The sequence below is a fragment of the Hypoxylon trugodes genome (genome assembly GCF_022578975.1).
Source record: "Hypoxylon trugodes strain CBS 135444 unplaced genomic scaffold F4822scaffold_2, whole genome shotgun sequence".
Taxonomy (NCBI): Eukaryota; Fungi; Ascomycota; class Sordariomycetes; order Xylariales; family Hypoxylaceae; genus Hypoxylon; species Hypoxylon trugodes.
The window spans coordinates 3801295-3822289 of NW_026250017.1; the positions used below are offsets into that span (position 1 = coordinate 3801295).

The following is a 20995-nucleotide window of genomic DNA, read 5'->3' on the forward strand; positions in this document are numbered from 1 at the left end:
AGCTAAGAATTTGGCGTACGAAGAGTTAGTATAGATCAACAAAATTGTCTGCTTAGAGCGTAGACGTAATCCTCATTGCGTGGTGATGAGGCTTGAATCTGGGCCTGGCTGAAGGCGTTATGGCTGAGCGGAATCATCAATCAGTCCGTACAACTTGGGTAGGCACAAGGCCTAAGACCTAAGAGCCGAACGGATCGTAGTTCCGAGGCCTTGGCGGCGGAAACGGGATATCTCGTGGTATAAGGTAACAGTAACATAATCGGAAAATACCTAGGTAGCACTTGGTATTGATCAACGTATAGGATTGAAACAAAGCACGTTGAATGACTACGGAAATGGGCGATGATGGGAGGCGATCCGACACTTTATCCCGATCTTCTACGTCGGTTGTGTCACCTTGAACTAGGCAGCGGAATTCCATATTCCAATCGTGTGATTTGTGCGATTCAGCTTTGACGCAGTTTGTAAGACACGGGATTCTGTGCGACTTTGCAACTTGCTTTTTACTTGTTCTGCGGCTCATCTAGCCCTTGTAGGAAAAAAAGAAAAACATGCACTTTCGTCATGAGAAGCGAAAGGCGGAATGGCTATGTAGGAAGAAGGATGGGCTATGCTGAGCGCGCTGGGGTAAACTAGTGCTGCAGGTATATCACTGCGGTTGGGCCATTTTTAGAACATTCAATGTACCTTTGCCTTTGGAAATATGTGGATGACAATGCTGGAGGTGGTACATGTACTTTTACATGCAGTCTAAGTGTATAAGCTGATGTCGGTGGATTCAATATGTATTTAGTATGCTGTTCTTAATAATATAGGGGTTCGTTTCGTGAGGCGTTGAAAAATTACAACCCTTTATGTGCCTTAAGAAAGAATTAGTTGTTGAAAAGGGATAATAAACATGATTGGATTGGAAAGAGAGTGAATTGGTAACGTGGTATGTAAATCTATGGTTGAAGATGAATTGAAACAAAAGAGAGGAAAATTTGGAAGTAGATCACTGCCTCCTTGCCCAGTAGCCCCAGCCGGTTAGCCTACTAAGCTAAGAATTGTTCTGCCTGCCATTCTTCAATCTTACATGCAGGGTGTAATGTACATACCTTACCTAGTAAGGAATAGTGGATTTGGATAATAGAAGTTTTATATCAACAATTTATATTCATTATCACTGTTAAGTTATATGTAGATTTTCTTATAGACTTGAGGGTTACAATGCGCATGTACATGTATTTATTATAATTGCTTAAGTAACTACAAATTTGGTAGGTGTTAGTTAAACTAGTTCATGGGATCTCGTTACATACAGATAGAAATGTTAGAGATTGGATTCTACGAGACCAATAATGTTTAAGGGTGGTCATCTGTAAGGAGACAGATCAGGGATTGATTGGCCGAAAGACGCTTGACGGGTACGAAGTGCGGTTTTCGTAATTGCCTAAAAGGGTACTTGAATCCACATTAAAAGTACCCACCCTGTCGGACTAGTCCCGTTCGACCCTTTTTTTGGCTTCAGCTATCAGTAGCGCTTCTTCCTACAACAATAAACCACAGCCGACTTGTCAACACCACTTCTCTTTCCTTTTCATCGATATAAGCTTTTTATAATAATCTGATTTCCTTTTTAATACTGAACTATATTATACGTCTTTATTTTTTTCTCTTTAGAAACGGGAAGTAACAAAAATATTGATAACTTCTCTTTGGAATTCTACCGAGAACCAATTCGCAACAACCAACCCTTTTTACAGAATAGCCAAGTCTGCTTTCCTAGCAGACAAAGCCCCCTAGCGCCATGAGTGTAAGAAAATCACCCCTTGAATGTTTCAACTTTCCACTACACCGATTCGAATGATTCGAACTCTTGACTTTGCATTTCGCATCCTTCTCAACTTTCAATCTTTCCTCATCATCGTTTTCTTTTATTTGGCTTTGTACTACTGGTAGTATAGACTAAACGCTAACATTATGGCACAGTACGGGTTAGTCACTCCTTTTCTATTCTACGATGTCGACCAAAATATTTCTCATGCGACTAACATATGCGATGATATAGATATGGTGGACAGCAAAACCCATTCGACGATCGCAACGACGTTAGCAATGGCTACGGTGGTTATGGTTGTACGTTGAATTGATGCGACAATCGCTTACTTGTGTATTGTAACTAATAAATAACAGCCAACGTCGAGATGGCGCCGCTTACCGGGGGATTAAATGGAGGATTTGGAGGCGGCAACCCGAATTCTATCCTAAACGAGGTGTCGGAAATCAACCGCGGGATCGATGAGATTGACCGAAACCTTGACCAGCTGAAGATGCTTCAACAACGAGCGCTCGACGATTCCGATGCTTCCGCTTCGAGCAATACCAACCGTCAACTCGACGCTCTTAGTTCCGAGACCATGGCCCACTACAGATCGTTGACGGACAGGGTACGACAATTGAAGAGCAATCCCGAGAGCCAGCAAAAGTTCGGTCAACAGGTTCGCCGTGTCGACAGCAGATTAAAGGATGCTATTCGGGCTTACCAGGGTGTCGAATCATCTTTCCGCAAGAAGACGCAAGATCAGATGGCGCGACAATACCGTATCGTCCGGCCCGATGCTGATGAGGCCGAAGTGCGAGCTGCCGTTGAGGACCAAACTGGCGGTCAGGTTTTCCAACAGGCATTGATGCAGAGTAACCGTCGTGGTCAAGCCCAATCCGTACTAAGCGCCGTCCAAGACAGACATGCTCAACTCAAGAAGATCGAGCAACAGATGATCGAACTCGCACAACTCTTCCAGGATATGGATACGCTTATTGTCCAACAAGAAGTTGCTATTGCCAACATCGAGCAAAAGGGCGAGGAGGTTGTTGAGAATCTCGACAAGGGTAATCAAGAGGTGGGCACAGCTGTCAACACTGCCAGGGCGACACGAAAGAAGAAGTGGATCTGCTTGGGTATTGTTGGTATGTCTAACTTGGCTCAGCTTCATTCGATGGAATTTTATATTAACATTCTAATCTAGTTGCGATCATCCTTATTGTTGTCCTCGTTGTCGTTATATACGTCGTCACACACCCGAGCAATGGTGGTTCCAAGAAGCGAAGCCTTCTACAACCTGATGCCCGTTCGTGGTTTGAGACCGCCCCTGTTCCTAGTTTGTTCGCCGAAAGAGCCCACCCGAGAGCGAAGCGATTGGTCGAATGGCAACCAAGTCAGTGAATCAACCACATATACTAGTCAAGTTATAAAGAGGAGGTCATTAGGGGTTCGACCTCAGCCCGTGGGATCAAATCCTATCGATAATATATACCTATAAACGAAAGGGAGGCCAGCATAAAGGCCTACTGCACGACCCACGAACCTAGACACGCTATTTCCTTCGTGTTCGCTTCGTATATCCCAACCCATCGCCATTATACATATTTAACTCCGAATGTTTTTACGTGGTAATTTGAAGCCTCACCGCTCAAGTCACTGTTTGGGATCCGGACTGGATGTTGGATTCGCATGAGTAGATTTGAAGAGGTTGGCTATCTTACCTGATTGTTGTCACAGAAGAGAGGAGGGTGGATTGTCTCTGGTAGCATTCTGGTTACCTTGTCCCAGGAGAAAATATTCCTTTTTGTACTTTGTGTGTATCCCATTCGTCGGCAGGTTTGGAGAAGGGGAGTCGATTTGCATTGTCTGGCGTTCGGACCTGCTACGCTACGCAGAAGTTTTATTAAGTACTATTTCATTAGTGACTTTCTTGATCCACCCTATCCATAAAAATTGTGATTTAATATCTATGTGACTGTTTAATATTGGGAATAAGAGAATGGATATAACATTAAAAACACACTTGAGTATTAGTAATTTACTCATTCACCTCCTTTTCAATAGTGATTAAGCTTTGATCTAAGTGGTAAAGGGGTCGAGGTCGGTATCTATATATCGAAGAGTATGCAAATTGGCGGCATTACTAATTTAAAACTGTACCCACTTAATTGAGCTAATGCATCTAAAGCGTCCCTTCACATGCATCATGATGGAGGATGGTTCGAGCGTTTGGGTCCCTTTAAATAGAGTTGAAAATGGGAAGTCGGGAATATCCCAGCAACTTTCGAACTACCGCGAACCGCGACCGCTTCATCTCCAAATGCCCAACTCCCTTGAATAGTCCCATGATCAGAATATGTACTACATATTTCTGACACCTGTCAAACTAACTTAGTTTTTTATGGGAAATATTTGCTAGTTTGTTGCAGAAAAGGTCAAAGAGCATACACTAAAGATCATCGGAGCTGCGTACGACTAACTACATCATCGTCGTCATTCACATAACAGCGAAGCAACCACGTACCACCTATCGTTCGATAACCCCCCCTTAATTCCTCGAGTTTCGTCGAAACATCCAAAAATGTCCAGACCTATACATAAACGACCACAAAGGATATAGTGCAATACTATTTATACCTATTTAGAGTATCCCTTGGTATGCAACAGGGAACATCAATACGGCCGACGCCATGGGCGCGATGAAAGACGACGATGGCGATCCGTCCGCGAATCCTGGCGTAACCCAACCGTATCAATACCAAAATCGATTATCGACTACCACAAGGTCCTCGCATAGCTATGGTAGTTACGAACCTGGTGAAGCTAGTACTGCCGTCAGCCTCGACGAGTCTCTGGCGGGTACTACGGCCTTAGCCCACTCCCCTCGAATAGATACCGACAACCCGACCTCGAGCCCGCATGCGCCCGATCAAGGAACTAGAGATTTAAATCATGAAGCGTATAAGAGACGCCGGTCACATAAGCCTCGGTCGAGTGGCGGATTCCTTCTCGCTAATACTATGCTGGATGAGCCGTCTAGGACGACGGCTGCGATTCGGGACGATGGTCGTAGGCGATCGCGGATACCGGTAGACAATCGTAAGGGGAAGAGTCCATTGAATAAACATGAAAATTCAAATGCGACGGGGCTAGGTATCGATTTTCAGGAGTTGAGGAGGTCAAGCGATGGCCAAGCGAACCGCGTAGCGAGTCCAGTTCCCGATGAAGAGAGACGGCATAGTCAAGGCGGACGGCCAACGTCAAAGATTCCAACTTTACGACCAACCACGGCACCACTTGATGTCGACTCCTCTCAGATTGTGAGCATGGCTCTTAACTTGAGCGAATCGAGACGCTTGGCGGAAAGGAGAAACATGTCAAGTCCTATACCACCACGCCTTGCCCAACTTCCCGATAATCTCGCTGGAGGAAGTCTTAAGCAGCATCTGCAACAGCAGAGGAGGACATCTCGTACCATTTCGCCGAGGCCCGATAAGATCCTTACGCCGAGAGCAGTATCGACTTCGAGAATTGCCAGCCCATTACAGCCTTCATTTGATCACGAGACTAGTTACACATACCATTTTTCATCTTCAACGCTGAATCGCGCACAGAAAGCAAAAGAGTATCTCGAATTAATGGCCCAATATAGAAGACTATTACAATTTTTACCGCCCTTAAAACAAGACGCCTGCTCTCGGCCTTCATCTTCTAATATTTCAACATCTCCCACATCCGCGAAATCACCCGCGGATCCTCTTTTCGGTTCACAGCAAATTCAATTGGGCCGGCCATACAATCCACTTCAGTACATCCGGAATCGAAAAGTTCGGGCTCGGGAACGCAAAGCTATTGATGGGCAAGCATTGGGGTTTTCTGATGTCTCTAAAGTAACGGGTTGGATTGATGAGACTGCGGCACACGCCGCGAAATCAGCTCTATCACTCGGGTCTTCCCCGCTCCCCCGTTTCTCAGGAGCACACGAGAATGAGGAACAAGAGCTTCCTGCTTCGAATATTCCAAGACCCATCTCGACAATAGGGAAACCTAAACGAGTAAGGATTGACTGGAGTATTGACCCCGCTGACATGATTGCGGATGCATACTGGCTAGAACAGGGAGATAACAAATATCTTATTGAAGACCGCCATTATGCCAAGATTTTCCCTCGAAAGCCGGAAACCCAAATAGTTTCGCCTCACTCAATCAATGATCCTATTACATCTGCTCTTTCGACTTCGTCTGTTAAGGAAGGCGACGTTGGCGATATCACGGCCATTTCGGAGAGCGATCTCACAAGCCCAACGAAATTAGAGTCTGACGTACCTCCAGTGAGCACAAGGGACCGTGCCCGCCAGAGATTACAGGATATTAGGGGACATCACAAACAGAACGGTGCCGCACACAGTCATCATGACTTCCTTCGATTCAGGAAAGGTTCATTATCGGATACGTCGGATAGCGAGAGTGATCGTAAAAGACGAAACCGTACTGGTACTATCAGTGCTAATGGCACGGATTTACTTGAAAAACAGATGCAAGACATGTTAGAAAAGGAGACGAGAGAAGAACAGAACGAGAAGAGGATATTGGAGGAGGCTGGCCGTGTTAACCTTAAACCGTTGCCGTCGGGATTTACAACGCCAGATAAGATCTCTCAGACTTCTGAGCAGCTGCATAGTCGCAGAGGTTCGCGGGTAGAGGTACTTGAAAATCTGGATAAAGCTGGTCGCAGTAGGGTAGCACAAGGCTCACCTATTGGATCGGGACGGCCTAGTTTGGATGTTCCTGGTCAGAATCGTAGGTTTTCGACCGATTTGGATTCTTCCCGCCCGGAGTCACCGGACATAAGACCAACACGAGGGCGTAACAATCTCATGCCAACTATCGGCATGGATCTATCGCCTCCCGATAGTCGGCCTGGATCTCCCGGTCGGAAACCTTTCTCAAGGGTAAAGAGCATATTCCGCGACCGTAGTAAGGAGCGCGAATATGACGGCGGTAATGCGACCCGAGAAAGAGAAGAGAGGGTGGATAGCCCCATCGAGCCGCTTGAATCCCTGAACCTCTCTGTAGTGGCTGCGGAGAAATCTCAATCCCCGGACCGACGCAGGTCTAAGAGTCTTACGCGCAAGATCATCTCGAAACCTACGCATGAGAGTCATAAATCACATCGTAGCATGGGAAGTATCAAGTTTAAGCCTGACGATCAAGTTGGTTTGCGAAGCCTCTTCAAAGGAGGCGCTAAGCTAGATGGCATGATACGTGGTGGTGTTTCTAAAGTTACTGATTTGCTATGGAAGAAAGACTCCGATGGCGAAAGTTCATCTACATCATCAAGTGAAGATTCAGACGACGAGTCGAAAAGAGGTAGGATTAGGGAACCTACTGCATCTCGCAGCACGTCTCGGCGCCCACGTGATAATGATCGTGGGAAGAATTACCTTGATGTCATGCCTCCATTCAAGTCGGCATCAATCACTCAAGACAATCCACTATCAGAGGAGGGTGACACTCTTGCTCTGGCACACACTCCTTCGCGGCCTGGTAGATCGCCCCGGTTCGACCGATTGAAACCGCCCCGGATCGATATTCGGAAAGCTTCACCTCCTACGTCGGATCTTGGACGTACTAAGTCGCGTTTGATTCGCGATTCTGATGTCTCCGACGCGGAATCACGTTCACGCGACTCGGCTAGTTATGGTGATAAATCTCGAAGCATTTCGAGGGATCTGAATGAGGTACCAGCTCTCCCTGCACCCGAAGCTCTACAGAATCGACCTCGGATGGGCTCGAGATCGCTATCACAAGGCGCCCGCCATTGGTCTATCTCGAACCGCAGCCCCTCTCCCAAAGGAGGAAAGATTTCGAGAAGAGAGGTAGCTCGACTCCGCGCTTTGATTCTCTGTTCGGGTATCAAAGCAATGGAAATCTCGCGGCGTGCATATGAACCACACCCGCTCTTCGCACCTGATAATAATAAAGCTGCGATGGGCCTGCCGTGGGCCGATGTTAGCCGGTTTACGCCAGACTCATTAGCGACCCTCACCGCACCCGAAACACAGCTCTACCCCGCTACAGCCCGCGCCCTCGCCGAAAGTATCGACCGTTCGGTCCACGTCTCCGAAACCAGCACTACCAAATTCTCATCCGACACAGCAACCAGCCTCAAGCACCGAGTCGAAACCCTGCATAACCGCGTCGGCGGCGAATTGGCGACTCTAACGCACAATGCAGCGGACGAAGCCGATGAGCTGGGTCGCGATCTAGTAGGGAACCAGAGGTTAAAGGCCAAGCGTGTGGCTGATACCATGGATAAGATGCTGCGCAGACGTCGACGCCGGTTTAGGTGGGTGAGACGTGCCGGTTGGCTCGCGGTCGAGTGGGCGCTGGTTGGCTTCATGTGGTATGTCTGGTTTATGGTGATGATTGCGCGCGTGGTGCTTGGTGTGGGGAAGGGTATCGTGGGGGTTGGGAGGTGGTTGCTTTGGTTGTAGACCGCTTACACACTTGCGTACTGAAGGCAATGAGAAAGAGAGTAGGGGGTGAGGGGAGAAGTGGCCGTGGTAGAGAAGATGAAGTTGAAGAGCAAATAAGCAAGCAATAAGCAAGTAGAGGAGGACTTTTTTCAAACGAACTTTTGGTAATGATACCCTGTGGGTTACTGCATTTTAATTTTCCTTTTCTACCTACATAACCCGCCTACTACCTACATCTCTCTATTCGTGGGGGTATTTTTTTATTACGATTTGTTATCTGCGGTTTATGGATACGTTCTTCCGCAATTACTTCCCTCCCCCTTCCCTTTAACTATTTGTTGCCACTACAGTACATTATTTTTCTAGCATCACGTCACGCGGCTGCCAAGCTAGCGTTTATGGAGGACTATGGGATCGGATTGGGGAAAATGAAGCGAACAGATACTACTCTGTGTACTATTACGAGGTATACGCCTTTTACTACTTACTACCTTATGTACTCACTCCAACGAGGGCTATTTCTTTTTATCTGTAGGATTGTGTAATAATTATTATCATTTTTGTTCCATTAAATATCTATGTATTTTGGTCTGGGAAGTGCATTGTTGGGAATATAGGCAGAAGAAAATGAGCATGTGCTGGAGTTGTAATAGTACAAGCAGAAAATCACAAATGAAAGAATAAATCGATAAAACCACAATGTAAATTCATGCCTACACCCACTGGCCATGGATGCAATTTCTATTACATACTTATTATAGCAAACGGCAACTTATACAACCAGCCCGCCACCTCAAACAAAGAATAGGGCAGGCCAGGTGAATTATTCTAGGACGGACATGCAAGGCCGACGCGATAGAAGGGACAAAAGTAGTAAAATTACATAAACACCCTTCGTTTTCAACCTCTTCCCTGTCACTTTTCATTTCCCCTATCGTTTTCTACTCGATCCTCTTCTTGCCCTCTTCTGCGTTAAGATAGCGGGCCGTGCTGAGGCCGCGTTCATGACGAGCCACGAATGGGCCGAGGAGGGCGTCCTTTCGGACGTTGGTAATGGCGTCTTGGTAACCTTCGGTAGCCCACGGTCGTGGGTTTAGTTTGGGCCAGTTGACCTGTGAATCATTTGTTAATACTAATTCACTCCAATAGGTAGATGGGATTAATAGAGATGTGACTTACGTAAAGCATTCCATTGTTGATGATAAAGTTGAAACACCAAGCAGCCACCAACAACCAGAATAGGATGAAAAGGCGAATAGTCCAAACGGTCGAACCGGGAAGTCGTCTCGTAAACAGACCCACGAGAACGAAGAATACGCTAAACGCGAGGATGTAAGGGATACTCTGGATGAGTATCGGTCGGCGGTCCGCGAAGACGAGTGCGGAGCCGATGTTAGCGGCGGCAGGCTCGTAGGCGCCCAGGAAGAGGTCGAAGGCATCTTGTCTGGGACCATCTCGGAAGTTGTTAAGGTAGTATCGTTTAACGGCGACATTACCGTCTTTCCAGATACCTGCCTTTGTACGCGTACCTAGACGGGTGATATCCGTCTTCATAGCGCCGGTGCCAGCGTAGGAGTTGGATACTGTATCCGCATTATCCGCCCATATGTTTCGGAAGAGGAATTCAAACTTCGGGTCGGCGATAGCGAAAGTCTCACCTCGTTGAAGGAGGCCGAGGTCGGTGAACATGCGGTCTAAAGTCCATCTTGCTAACATGCTTTGAACGACGTTGGTACGGTCAAGAGAATCCATACAGTTCGTTCGGACCACGCTGGTCTGGTAATTTCTAGTTTCCAGACCGCCGTTAGCTGGCATGTCTACGCCGCGGAAGTACTGCTGTGCTATTAAGGCATCATGAAGTTGCTCAACGAGAGCCATAGCCTTGTGCATCTGCATGCCCTTTGTTTCGTGGTGGTAATCAAAGTAGACATAATGTAGACGATCAAACTCCTGCTTTGAGGAGCTGGGTTCAATGACGTGGAATTTCTCGTCGGTGATTATATCGCCCTTAACTTTCTCCGACGGTGCTGAAACCAACTTCTGAACCATCTGCTCATAAGCTTCCTTCATTCGCTTCTCACGACCACCTTGGTTGACCAAGTTTACTAGGTAGTTATCACCGTAAATACGAATCTGCTCGTCGAAATGCTTCTTAGCGGCTGGGATGGCTGTTTCGATGCCTCGAACTTGCAACTTAGGCGTATATTTGAGCGCATTGATCTCAGCCCAGTATACCGGTATGCTTCCTCGCGTTTGGACGTATGATAAAACTTGCATCTCTTGTCCCGGCGAAATACCGTACTTTCCACTCTGCATGTCACTGCTTCCAGCATATCCACCTAGACCGCGGCCTGTATCGTTCAGGACGACAATCTGCTCGGTCTCGTTGTAGTTCGCTGCATGTCCCTCTTCGTCGAGTCCTCGAGTGAAGTATCTTGTACCGGCTCTGTATCTTCCCTTGCGGGTAATAAGGACGATGGTTAGAGGTGTGCTCTTGAATGTGGTTGGTCGGATCTCGAGTGTTCCCCATATCAGTGGTAGGATGTAAGGGTCGGCACCAGGTTGCGGGCCGGTCTGCGATCGGTTTCCTGACTTTCGGAAGTTGATCAGATCCGTCTGGACGAACTTGTTCCAGAAGAAGCGGTCGTCGGCTCGCATCCAGAGAGGGCTCGAGATATCTGCCGAGGCTTGTCGCTGGAAGCTGTTTGTGAGGTCGACTGAATAGGAGAAGTACATAGGTCCTTTCATGATATAGGTTTTGAGTAAGGAGAGGAACTGGTCCTCATCGGGATCGCGGATCTGACGCTCGCGCATAGGTAGGAAGTCGGTCGAGACAACCTTGTAGACCATGTGGCCTTTAAGGCGGCCAACGGGTTGGGCTTTAGTGATGATAATGACATATTTGTCTAAGTTATGTTAGTTCTTGTCGGCGTGGAAGTGGATGAGTAAGAGGTAAGTTACCAAGTCTTAGTCTGATCATGCCCAGAATACCAGGTATGCTAGAAACGCGGGATACGCGCTTGCCTGGGAAGTGAGTAGCCTCGCTTAGTCGTACATCTCCGGTAGGTCGGTCGACGATAAGGGCGGGCGCATTAGGGGAAGAAGGGGATGTGAAGGTGTACGAGTCGACGGCGACGTGGACGTTAATGTCCCTAAAGGGGAGCGTCATGATGGGCTAGCTGTAAGTTGGCGATGTCCAGCTCGCACTCATAATAACGTCCAAAGAACAAAGGGGAATTATTCAAATACAAAGGAGTGTAACGACGTTGATGAGGAAAGTCGCCGATTAAATTCAAGCTAGGACGGCTTCGTGGACGACAGAAATAAAGAATAATTTATTGAGGTTGTCGCCGTTAAGAATAACCTTGGAAGTTACAGCACGGCGATTAAATTATATGTGCATTTCCCCAGTTAAGGGATTAAGACAGCTGTACCAGCCCAGTAGCCGCACTATGATGCTAAGGTTTATTCCACTAGATTATTCTATTAAAAAGACGCACGGACTTTTTATAACCTCGAGAGCTGAGGTCATTATCCCTGTCTAGTGGACCCTTATCGTCGGTATCTAAATTCATATCTGGTTTCAACCATCCGAAACATGTAACATAAAAATATGCACAAAAGTTATGTTATTTATTCTGTGTACATATCTATTATGTAACTTCCGCGCAGGCTTTGTGGCTTAGAATCACGTGTTTCAATAGTGATTTGAGAAAGAACAGCAAGGTTCAATACGGTGAGTCGGTTTCCACCGTAACGCCCGAGCCTGGCGTGGGTACTCCACTGCCACTAAGTTGCCTAGCCACTCAGCATTCGCCGTTCTAGCATTTCTAGTAGAGCCTATTCAACAAGCTTTCCTTCAACCTCGCCTCGTAACATTTGAACTCTGCTCGCATTTTAGCGTAGGCAGTAATCAATCATCAGACTTAAACAAGAACCCTGCTTTCTGCTTGTTCACCACCAACTTTTCCCTTATCCACCACACCAAATACCGTATCAAAAGCCTTCATTCATTTCGCCGCTTTTGTAACCACTCCCACCTTTTCCCTGCTTTTCGCAATAACTCGGCCTCGTCCCATCAGAATTGACGATAATAATACCATACCCTTCCGATAAGCCAAACCCTATCAAAGTCTCGATCATCAATCCGCCGCTACCCCCCATCTCTCGGCCTTTCCTTCGCTTCCTCATTCCGATCCCTATATCGATCTCGGTCTTTTGAGGGCCTTTTCAAATAATTACCTCCGATCATTAAGAATACCATGGCTTCCCGAGCAGGGCCCGCAGCCAGAGGCGGTATGACCGGCCGCTTCGCGCAATTCAAGTTGGTATTATTAGGTATGACCGACCCATGACATGTGATCTAATGCCATGTTAGGTGATATATATGATATACTAACGAACGTATAGGAGAATCTGCAGTTGGAAAGGTACCTAACCCGGCAATGGGACCCCATACCCGACTACGTCGTTTACTGACTTCTTATAAAAATAGAGCTCTATAGTTTTGAGATTCGTCAAGGTAAATGCTAACTTATGTCATACTTCCTATATATGAATAGCATGCTTATTTGACGTCTCTAGGACCAATTCGACTCGTACCGAGAATCGACTATCGGCGCCGCTTTCCTAACACAAACCATTTCCCTAGACGAAAATACTACCGTTAAGTTTGAGATCTGGGATACTGCCGGCCAGGAACGGTACAAGTCTCTAGCTCCTATGTACTACCGAAACGCAAACTGCGCCGTCGTCGTTTACGATATCACTCAATCCGTACGTTATCCAAGAACAAAGAGGTAATGCTGTTTGTAGTACTAATCATGAAAATAGGCATCTCTCGACAAGGCAAAGGCTTGGATTAAGGAATTACAAAGACAGGCGAACGAGAACATTATTATTGCTTTAGCAGGTAACAAGCTGGATTTGGTCAACGAGCAACCCGATAAGCGAGCGGTTTCGACGGCCGATGCAGAGGCGTACGCGAACGAGGCAGGATTGTTATTCTTCGAAACCTCGGCTAAGACTGCGGAGAACGTCCGGGAACTATTCACCGCTATTGCAAAGAAGCTACCGCTCGACCAAGTTAACCCTCGACATCCCCGACCAGGCCAACGACCGGGAGGCGTGAGTCTGGCACCGGAAGGCGCAAATACGCAATCAGGAGGCCCTTGTGCCTGCTAGAGGCGTTTCTGGAGGTTACTGGATCGCATCGGGACCTGGTGTAATGAAGAGCCAGGAGTCCCTCGTGGTATACTGATCTTTCTGGTATTGGGCTAGCTGCTCAATCTTGTACCGATGTTCTTATGGCTTAGAAGTGACTTTCGGGCATGGAAGCTCGGACAGTTGCTAGAAGGCTGTGAGTCGGATAATGCATCTGCCATCCCAATGCGGCCTACGAGAGAGACTGGACGTGTTTAGGAAGCATGAGGGGCGGGCGTGGGATGCTCAGGTGTATATTTCATTGGAGTTTCTTGGCAGGAAGGCATACGTTTTTTAATACCTGACTTTTTTTATTGTGTCGATTGAGTTCCCCGAAGTTATAGGCTCAGCCTCTACAACGATGCATCGTGGTTTATGAGGCTAGGTAGTGTAGAGAGATGCAATTACAAGTCGGGGATGAGGATGAGCTTGGACTGAGACTGAACGTTGCCGAGCTGTATAGCACGATGAGTAATGCAATAGATCAATATTTCTTAGCGATGGGGAGATATATGTGATGTCTTGATGCTATTCATGCTGATGGCGTTGGGTGGAATCACTTGATTGGTTGTTCTCCTGTGATTATCAACAGTACAACCTCAGCCCGCAGATATATGAACATCAAACACTATACACAGTAGGCTACAGAAGTATACATAGTGTAATAATGTCTTGTAAACAAATTCTTCAGTATGAATGTCTAAGTCATGAATTTGTCTCTCCTTAAGATTTATTACTATTCTCATTATTACATAATACAAATGCCAAGTATTCAGATATTGAAAATGGAGGAGGTACGTACCCTCAAGGTCCCACTCGACCGGAGAAGGTGTGTCCTAACCGGGATTGTCCGTCACCCAACCTTAAACCAAGCAAGTCCAAGCTTTAAAAAAGCTTCCCGAGGTTTTTACATCTCATCATAAAAATAACCCTCACCTTACGGACACGGGACACCACAAGCCCATTGAATCTCCCACCCCCCGCAAACCTAGTAACGATACTTCGCACCTTTGAAGGCTTATTCGATGCCCTCATGTTGCGGACATCGTTGCGATCTGTCAGGGCAGTAGGCAGCAGGCCTATCACTGCTGCCCCTGCCCATCAATGGCAGCCCACAATCGCGAGATCAGCTTCGAGGGTATGAAGTCATTCCCATATTTGAATGAGCTATACTAATACCAATTGCAATTAGAGATGCTATGCCAATGACAAGAAACCTTCGATAAACGACCCGACGCCCGCGAAGTTACCTACCTCTGAGACAACCACTGCTGCGTCGAGCGATCCTCCCTCGTTAAAGACGGAATCCAAGGTTGCCTCCTCGACCATCGACTCCAAAGCAGTCCCTCAAACACCACCACCTCCTCCGTCCGCGCCAAAAGCTCCAGTAGAGAAGACACCTCCACCACCGCCTCCACCTGTTCGGAGAAAGAAGGGATTCTTCCGCCGACTGCGTAATTACATTGTGAACTTAATACTTCTAGGTGCCCTGACATTCGGTGGTGGTGTGTGGTATTCACGTATAAACGACAACTTCCATGACTTCTTTACCGAATACGTACCGTTCGGCGAGCAGGCCGTCCTCTACTTCGAAGAACTTGATTACAAGAAGCGATACCCCGGCGGTTTAACCATTGGTGGTCGATCTAAGGATACGGGCGAGAAGGTGAAGATATCCCCTCAGAGTGGCGCGTCATGGCGAGTAGCAGATACTGGTGAGCCTGCTAGCAGGCAAACTAGCGCGATGCGAGATATCGCCGCTAGCAAGAGTGCTGCTTCTGCCCCCGCGTCTGAGAAGGAAGCGAAACCCGAGGGCAAGAAGACTACTGCGAAGTCTGGCGAACCACCAAAGGGAGCCGTTTCCGATAATGCTGCTGCTGCCGCGTCCCAGGCTGTTGAGAAGCATACTTCTCCGCAAGCTCCAGCCAAGAAGGAAAAGAAGGATGCCGCCGCCTTTGTACCGCCTGAAGTTGATGAGCCTTCTCGGTTCCCCCCTCCTACTCCCATTGACCCCCTAAATGTCAATGGCGCCGATGAGCCTGTAGTACAGGACCTAGTTAAGATGCTTAATGACATCATCACAGTTATCAATGCCGACAACTCCGATGAACGATTTTCCTCCACTATTGGCAAGGCTAAGAACGAACTTAGCAGGGTGGCTTCCAGAATCCGTGAACTAAAATATAGGGCCGAAAAAGATGCCGCCTCGCAGGTTGCGACTAAAGTCAAGGAGTTCGAGGGTGCTGCCAGTCAACTAGTTGGTCACGTGGAGACGGTGTTGGATGCGCAGGAGAGACAATGGAGAGCAGAGTTTGAGGAAGAGATGAGGCGTATCCAGTCAACCTACGATGCACGAATCCAGACGGAGTTAGAACGAGAGAAGAAAGTTAACGAGGAGAAGCTCAAGAACCAACTCCTAGAACAGGCTGTAGGTCTAAAACGACAATTCTTACGAGAAGTTAAGGACCGAGTCGAGGATGAGCGAAATGGCAGACTTGGCAAGCTAGAGCAGTTAAGCTCTGCTGTTACGGAACTCGAGAAGCTTACGACGGGATGGAATGATGTGGTTGATCTAAATCTCAAGACGCAACAATTGCACGTGGCGGTTGAGGCCGTTCGTGCTAGTCTCAGCGACGACGAGCACCCGCGACCTTTCGTTCGGGAATTGGTAGCGTTGAAGGAGATCGCGACGGATGACCCGGTTGTTAATGCGGCAATTGGGTCGATCAACCCCTCTGCGTACCAGCGGGGTATCGCAACGCCTTCTCAACTTATCGACCGATTCCGCAGAGTTGCCCAAGAGGTGCGCAAGGCGAGCCTTCTACCGGAAGATGCTGGTGTGGCATCTCACGCGTCCAGCTATGTCTTGAGCAGGGTTATGTTCAAGAAGCAGGGTCTAGCAACTGGTGACGACGTCGAGAGTGTGCTCACTCGCACCCAGACTCTTCTAGAGGAGGGCAACCTCGATGCTGCTGCCCGCGAGATGAATGGTCTTCAGGGATGGGCGAGGACGTTGAGTCGCGATTGGTTGGCTGAGGTTAGGAAGGTGTTGGAGGTACAGCAAGCGCTTGAGGTAAATTCTCTTCTTCAGGCCCCTATTCAACTCTTAAGATGGGATGAAATCAGATGGAACGCTAACTAATGAATGCAGGTCATCTCTACGGAAGCCCGACTACAGAGCTTAAGGGTGGAATAACCAGGCCACGGAAGGGAAAAATACAGGGAGAAATAAATAGAGGCGGAAGCATCATATTCTTTTGTGTTAACTTTGTTTACCCGTCCTACTTGTACATTTATTCCTCTTACCTTACCTTACCTACCTATCTGCATAAACTACCTACCCAAATGTCCCAGCTATCTTGTCCTTTGGTCTACCTAATCTATAGAGAAAAGTCGAAAAGAAAAGGGAGATGGGAAGAAATGGTAATGGAAAGGGGAGGGGAGGGGAGGGGAGATCACAAGGGAAGTAGGGGGATGAGGCTGGAATGTCACGTCGTGTCGTATCGGCCTATGTATGATGAGATAATAGCTCGCAATAAATGGCAGTGATGTCTGTTTTAAAATCGGTTCCGTGGGTTTTGATGTGAATTGTGTGGTAGGGTTGAGCCAGGGGGTCGAAATAAGGTTGAATAGGGGGAATTGAGTTGAGAGCACACGAGCCATGGTTGACCCTAGCACTTACCCTGGAATTAGGCATTTTTCAAGCTCATCAATGAGGTGCCAAGACGAATGGAGGCGAAATAACTTCACGGTCAACGGCACAGTCAGTGGTAAGTGGATACCCGATGCTACCGGCAAGACATACGGTTTCTCAATGTTATGAGGAAGAAAACTCGCCAACCAGACCAATACCTAGGTATCTAGGTACGGCCGGGTGAATATTAGTACGTTTCGACTACGTACTCGGGCGCAAAGTCGACAGCATTGTTACATTCTCGATGACAAGTCTGTCTAGTGTCATTTCCCCCTTCGGAGCTGTGTGTTAGAGAAGCAAATAGCTTCTTGTAAACTCAATTCTAGGGGCAGTCTGGGGAAAAATTCGATATCTTTGGCATCTTGATTTATGAGGCTCTTAGAGAAGAATGTCATCTGATACTAGGTATATACTCGCCCCGGGATGATCGACAACAGCGGTAATAGAGGGTTGACCATCTAAATTCAGTACTTTAAGCACATTTGGAATATGTAAACCGGTCTAGAGTACCGAGATCAGAGCTTGATATTCATGACTCTATATGTTACCATTTGGAGTAAGACGAAATCTAGCCCTTATTCAGCCGGCTAGGTAGATGGATTGACTCCGGGGTGTCACTAAAATATCATACTATCGACACACCCGGGGTGGTAACCGAATACTTGGATTGTATTACAACACCTTCATGCTTGGAGCTGAAGACATACATCTACGGAGGTCTTCGTAATCTGTGGTCAAAAAGCGGTAGGCTTTAGAAATTGTGTGATCAGCACACCCACGTCTTGGACTTTCCCTACTCCGCTACTCCGTAGTGGCTGTCAAAAGTTCCCGGAACTGGCCAACTGCGGTAGAGTGGTGCCGCGGGCTCTGGGACGGGCTGGAGTGTCTTAAAATCAAGTCTGTCGTAGAACTCGTAACCTGCAAGTCTTGGATCAAATGATTATGAGGCGCCTTAGACGAGACGAGATGTGGGTGACACCTATCCAGATGGTTTATCAGACATGTTACATATGACTGCCACCATCATATGATTTGAACTACCAAGGTAGGTACATCATGCTTGCGGCTCTGCTGAGCCATCACAAGAAAGTCACTGTGTCAATTGGCTCAAGATGTACTGGGGACATCAGAATGCGATTGGCTTATCAATGTTACACTGCAGGTCCACCGGATACACTTCACACCCGATCCATCTAGGATGCGGCCTTTCCTAGATTCCCAAACCCCACCGGTCTACCAATTCAAGGCTCTGGGGAGAATACCAAGAATCTAACCTCAATACTTTCGCGTGGTGCATAATCAGGGGACGGAACAGCATGGTTAAATGCAGCGTGAGGTACCCCTTCAGTGAAATTAGCGAATCAACGTAACCGAATTGCAGGATCATAAAGCAAATTCATTTAGACTTACATTTAGTCTCAACATCAGCCGAGTCGAAGACCTTGAAAATGCAGATTTCGTCCTTGGTCATTCGACTCAAGTAGTGAAACTGGAATGAGTCGCTATACTTGACCATATAGCTCCTTCGGATATCATCTGTATTGATGAACTCAGTCTCAACTAAATCCTCTTGGCTCACCGTACGCGCGTCGCAGAGGGCGAGCGGCAAGTCCTCAACGACGGCAACAAGTGGTCTCCATATGCTAAAACACCGTAGGAGTCAGCGAGGATCATCCTGCAATGAATCCCTCCAATTCCAGACTTGAAAATGCACAAAAAAAAGAAGAAAAAAAAAGATCCCTACTTGATAACTTGAACTCTGTGACCATGAATCAGAGCCTCAATCTCGGCGCCAAACTGTTTTCGAATTCTATGAAGGACACCCGCAGGGCTTTGGTCTGGGAATAAAATGCGATCAGCTAATCTTGTCACACCTTTTCTTCCCTCCTACTTGTTCCGTCCCTCTTTCTCAGCATTGGTGGATTTTTCCCTTTCTTTTCTCAGCAAGCCACAGAGTTACACTCACCTATGTGCACAATGTAGGCAGGTGATATTTTCACCATCCTATCGGCGCCTGGATTTTCCAGCACATTTTCAGAGCCCGATTTCCTTATCTGTTGCACCACATGCAAAGGTTAGGAGACTCCTGAATCGTATAATTGCCTAACCGATGAAGAGAACATACCCTCCAGTCCAAGATTTTGCATGTTTCTATATCGCTTCCCAAACCAGGAACCTCCGAAAGTGCCCGGCGCAAATCCTCGATGTACTTGGTACTTATGTCCGTCTCGTCGTTCCAGTTCACATTGGGGAGGATTCTACTTTTGAAAGCAAATCCATGTATTTGGAGAGTATATTCGCGCTCATGACCGCGTACGTCCTTGATACTTTGTGGTGGACCGAGCTCGAAAGACAGATTGCCCGGTTTGCATTCGGGAGGAAGAGGCTCAAAGATGTGGTAAGGCCTCTCCGTCTCATACAGTGGCGAAGCCTGCATATACCAAAGTTTGGTTGTCTCGTCCATAATGTTGCACGTCGTGACCGCTGAAGAAGGATGAGATACCGGTAACTAGCTTCCGCGGGTAATGGCGCAATTTATGTATCCATGGATACGGGAGACCTCGTGGATACCGGGCGAGAGCAACGGCTTCTTGACCGTATCACATATAATGTATGTCCTGACGAATGTGGTGCCTGTTATGATATAGACAGGAATAATTGCGAAGTTCCAATAACCACCAGACCCGAAAGTCAGCCGCATTCTACGATTAAGGGGGGTACGTAAATATAATCTTCAGATATAAGGCTAGGAGAAGAGCCGCAGAAGTAGTTAGTCCTAGACTCTTTCTATTTTTCTGCCCACGGTTGATATTTGCTAGACACTTCTTATACCTACCTAGGTACTGCCAATTATATACTCGTGCAAGCAATTAGAGAATCAAAGGAAGCCATTCCAACTTAGAAGTAACCGATATACATCGCTAGAATTCCCAATATCAAACTACGCTGGTAAGTATACTTGCTATCGAGTCATATGCTCAAGCTAACTAATTTTTCTTAGTTCTGCGGATGAAAATGGCGACCTCTAGCACCAAGCAAAGCCTAGGCGACCAGAAAGAGAGAACACCCAAGGTATCACAAGCATGGGCCCCTGAGGCAGAAAAGAAACTAGGGATGGACACACGATCACAACCTTGGAAGGAAGTTATGAAATTATATACCAGAATAGCCGACCCTGATCAACCTGGCGGTACCAGTCAAAGCAATTTGGGGAATCAAGGTTCTGATTCGAATACTGGCCCCCGTCCGGAGCCTGAACCGCCGGTCACCTGGTAGATTCTACCGTTTCAATGTTCTATCACGAAAAGCACGTTTCACTCTCAAGGGTATTTGGATAGTGTAGCTCGTCAATGGCGGGGATTCGTTCATTTTAGTTGGGTATTCATAACATCACGTTATAGGCAGAAACATATAGTTGATATATGGTTCTATGGTGGAACTTACCTATGTGATATCTTTATCCCATAATAATTCGCGCCAGCTCTAGGTGGAAGGGAGTTATTCTAGCCCTTCTCAGAACAAGCTTGAGTGGTAAAATAAGTGGCAATTAATGATTTATACGAGAGAATACATCCCCAAGAAAGGCTATTAAAACGGTACCGAACCCTATAAGGACGTCTTGTACGCAGAACATTTTAAAGCCTTGTTTATCGATGCGCGATGGCTGGGGATGCGAACTTTCCTACCTAGGGGCTCATCGTCTCACCTCGCCCTCAACAAAGCTAAATATTGCATGTACAAGTGTGATAACTAGGTAAGTAGAATTTCTGCCTTAATTGACACGTTCGCGAGTACGAAAAGCTTAGTATCTACCAA

The 20995-nt window shown here is 47.1% G+C and overlaps 6 protein-coding genes across 6 annotated transcripts; 4 read left to right on the forward strand and 2 right to left on the reverse strand.

Annotated features, from left to right (window-relative positions):
• The first annotated feature begins 1486 nt into the window (after positions 1 to 1486).
• On the forward strand, positions 1487 to 3913 carry F4822DRAFT_392530 (t-SNARE). The gene is made up of 4 exons (XM_051457214.1): positions 1487 to 1976; positions 2051 to 2118; positions 2176 to 2949; positions 3009 to 3913. The coding sequence occupies exons 1-4, from the start codon at positions 1963 to 1965 to the stop codon at positions 3203 to 3205; spliced, it is 1053 nt and encodes a 350-aa protein (XP_051318668.1). The 5' UTR covers positions 1487 to 1962; the 3' UTR covers positions 3206 to 3913.
• Positions 3914 to 4319: 406 nt separating this feature from the next.
• On the forward strand, positions 4320 to 8576 carry F4822DRAFT_145723 (uncharacterized protein). Its single transcript, XM_051452901.1, has one exon. It carries the CDS (start codon positions 4495 to 4497, stop codon positions 8299 to 8301), a length of 3807 nt encoding a protein of 1268 aa, XP_051318669.1. The 5' UTR covers positions 4320 to 4494; the 3' UTR covers positions 8302 to 8576.
• A 542-nt stretch (positions 8577 to 9118) lies between these two features.
• F4822DRAFT_145721 (putative SAC1 protein) lies at positions 9119 to 11828 on the reverse strand. Its single transcript, XM_051452900.1, has 3 exons — positions 11245 to 11828; positions 9463 to 11189; positions 9119 to 9395 (listed from the first exon to the last, which is right to left on the reverse strand). Exons 1-3 carry the CDS (start codon positions 11450 to 11452, stop codon positions 9225 to 9227), a joined length of 2106 nt encoding a protein of 701 aa, XP_051318670.1. The 5' UTR covers positions 11453 to 11828; the 3' UTR covers positions 9119 to 9224.
• A 499-nt stretch (positions 11829 to 12327) lies between these two features.
• F4822DRAFT_145738 (putative GTP-binding protein ypt5) lies at positions 12328 to 13776 on the forward strand. The gene is made up of 5 exons (XM_051452902.1): positions 12328 to 12621; positions 12694 to 12713; positions 12779 to 12805; positions 12868 to 13059; positions 13117 to 13776. Exons 1-5 carry the CDS (start codon positions 12546 to 12548, stop codon positions 13465 to 13467), a joined length of 666 nt encoding a protein of 221 aa, XP_051318671.1. The 5' UTR covers positions 12328 to 12545; the 3' UTR covers positions 13468 to 13776.
• A 502-nt stretch (positions 13777 to 14278) lies between these two features.
• Positions 14279 to 16744, forward strand: F4822DRAFT_145771 (mitochondrial inner membrane protein-domain-containing protein). The gene is made up of 2 exons (XM_051452903.1): positions 14279 to 14623; positions 14678 to 16744. The coding sequence occupies exons 1-2, from the start codon at positions 14519 to 14521 to the stop codon at positions 16625 to 16627; spliced, it is 2055 nt and encodes a 684-aa protein (XP_051318672.1). The 5' UTR covers positions 14279 to 14518; the 3' UTR covers positions 16628 to 16744.
• A 1438-nt stretch (positions 16745 to 18182) lies between these two features.
• Positions 18183 to 20154, reverse strand: F4822DRAFT_145843 (uncharacterized protein). Its single transcript, XM_051452904.1, has 5 exons — positions 19305 to 20154; positions 19146 to 19233; positions 18924 to 19017; positions 18590 to 18822; positions 18183 to 18521 (listed from the first exon to the last, which is right to left on the reverse strand). The coding sequence occupies exons 1-5, from the start codon at positions 19641 to 19643 to the stop codon at positions 18421 to 18423; spliced, it is 855 nt and encodes a 284-aa protein (XP_051318673.1). The 5' UTR covers positions 19644 to 20154; the 3' UTR covers positions 18183 to 18420.
• Positions 20155 to 20995: the final 841 nt, after the last annotated feature.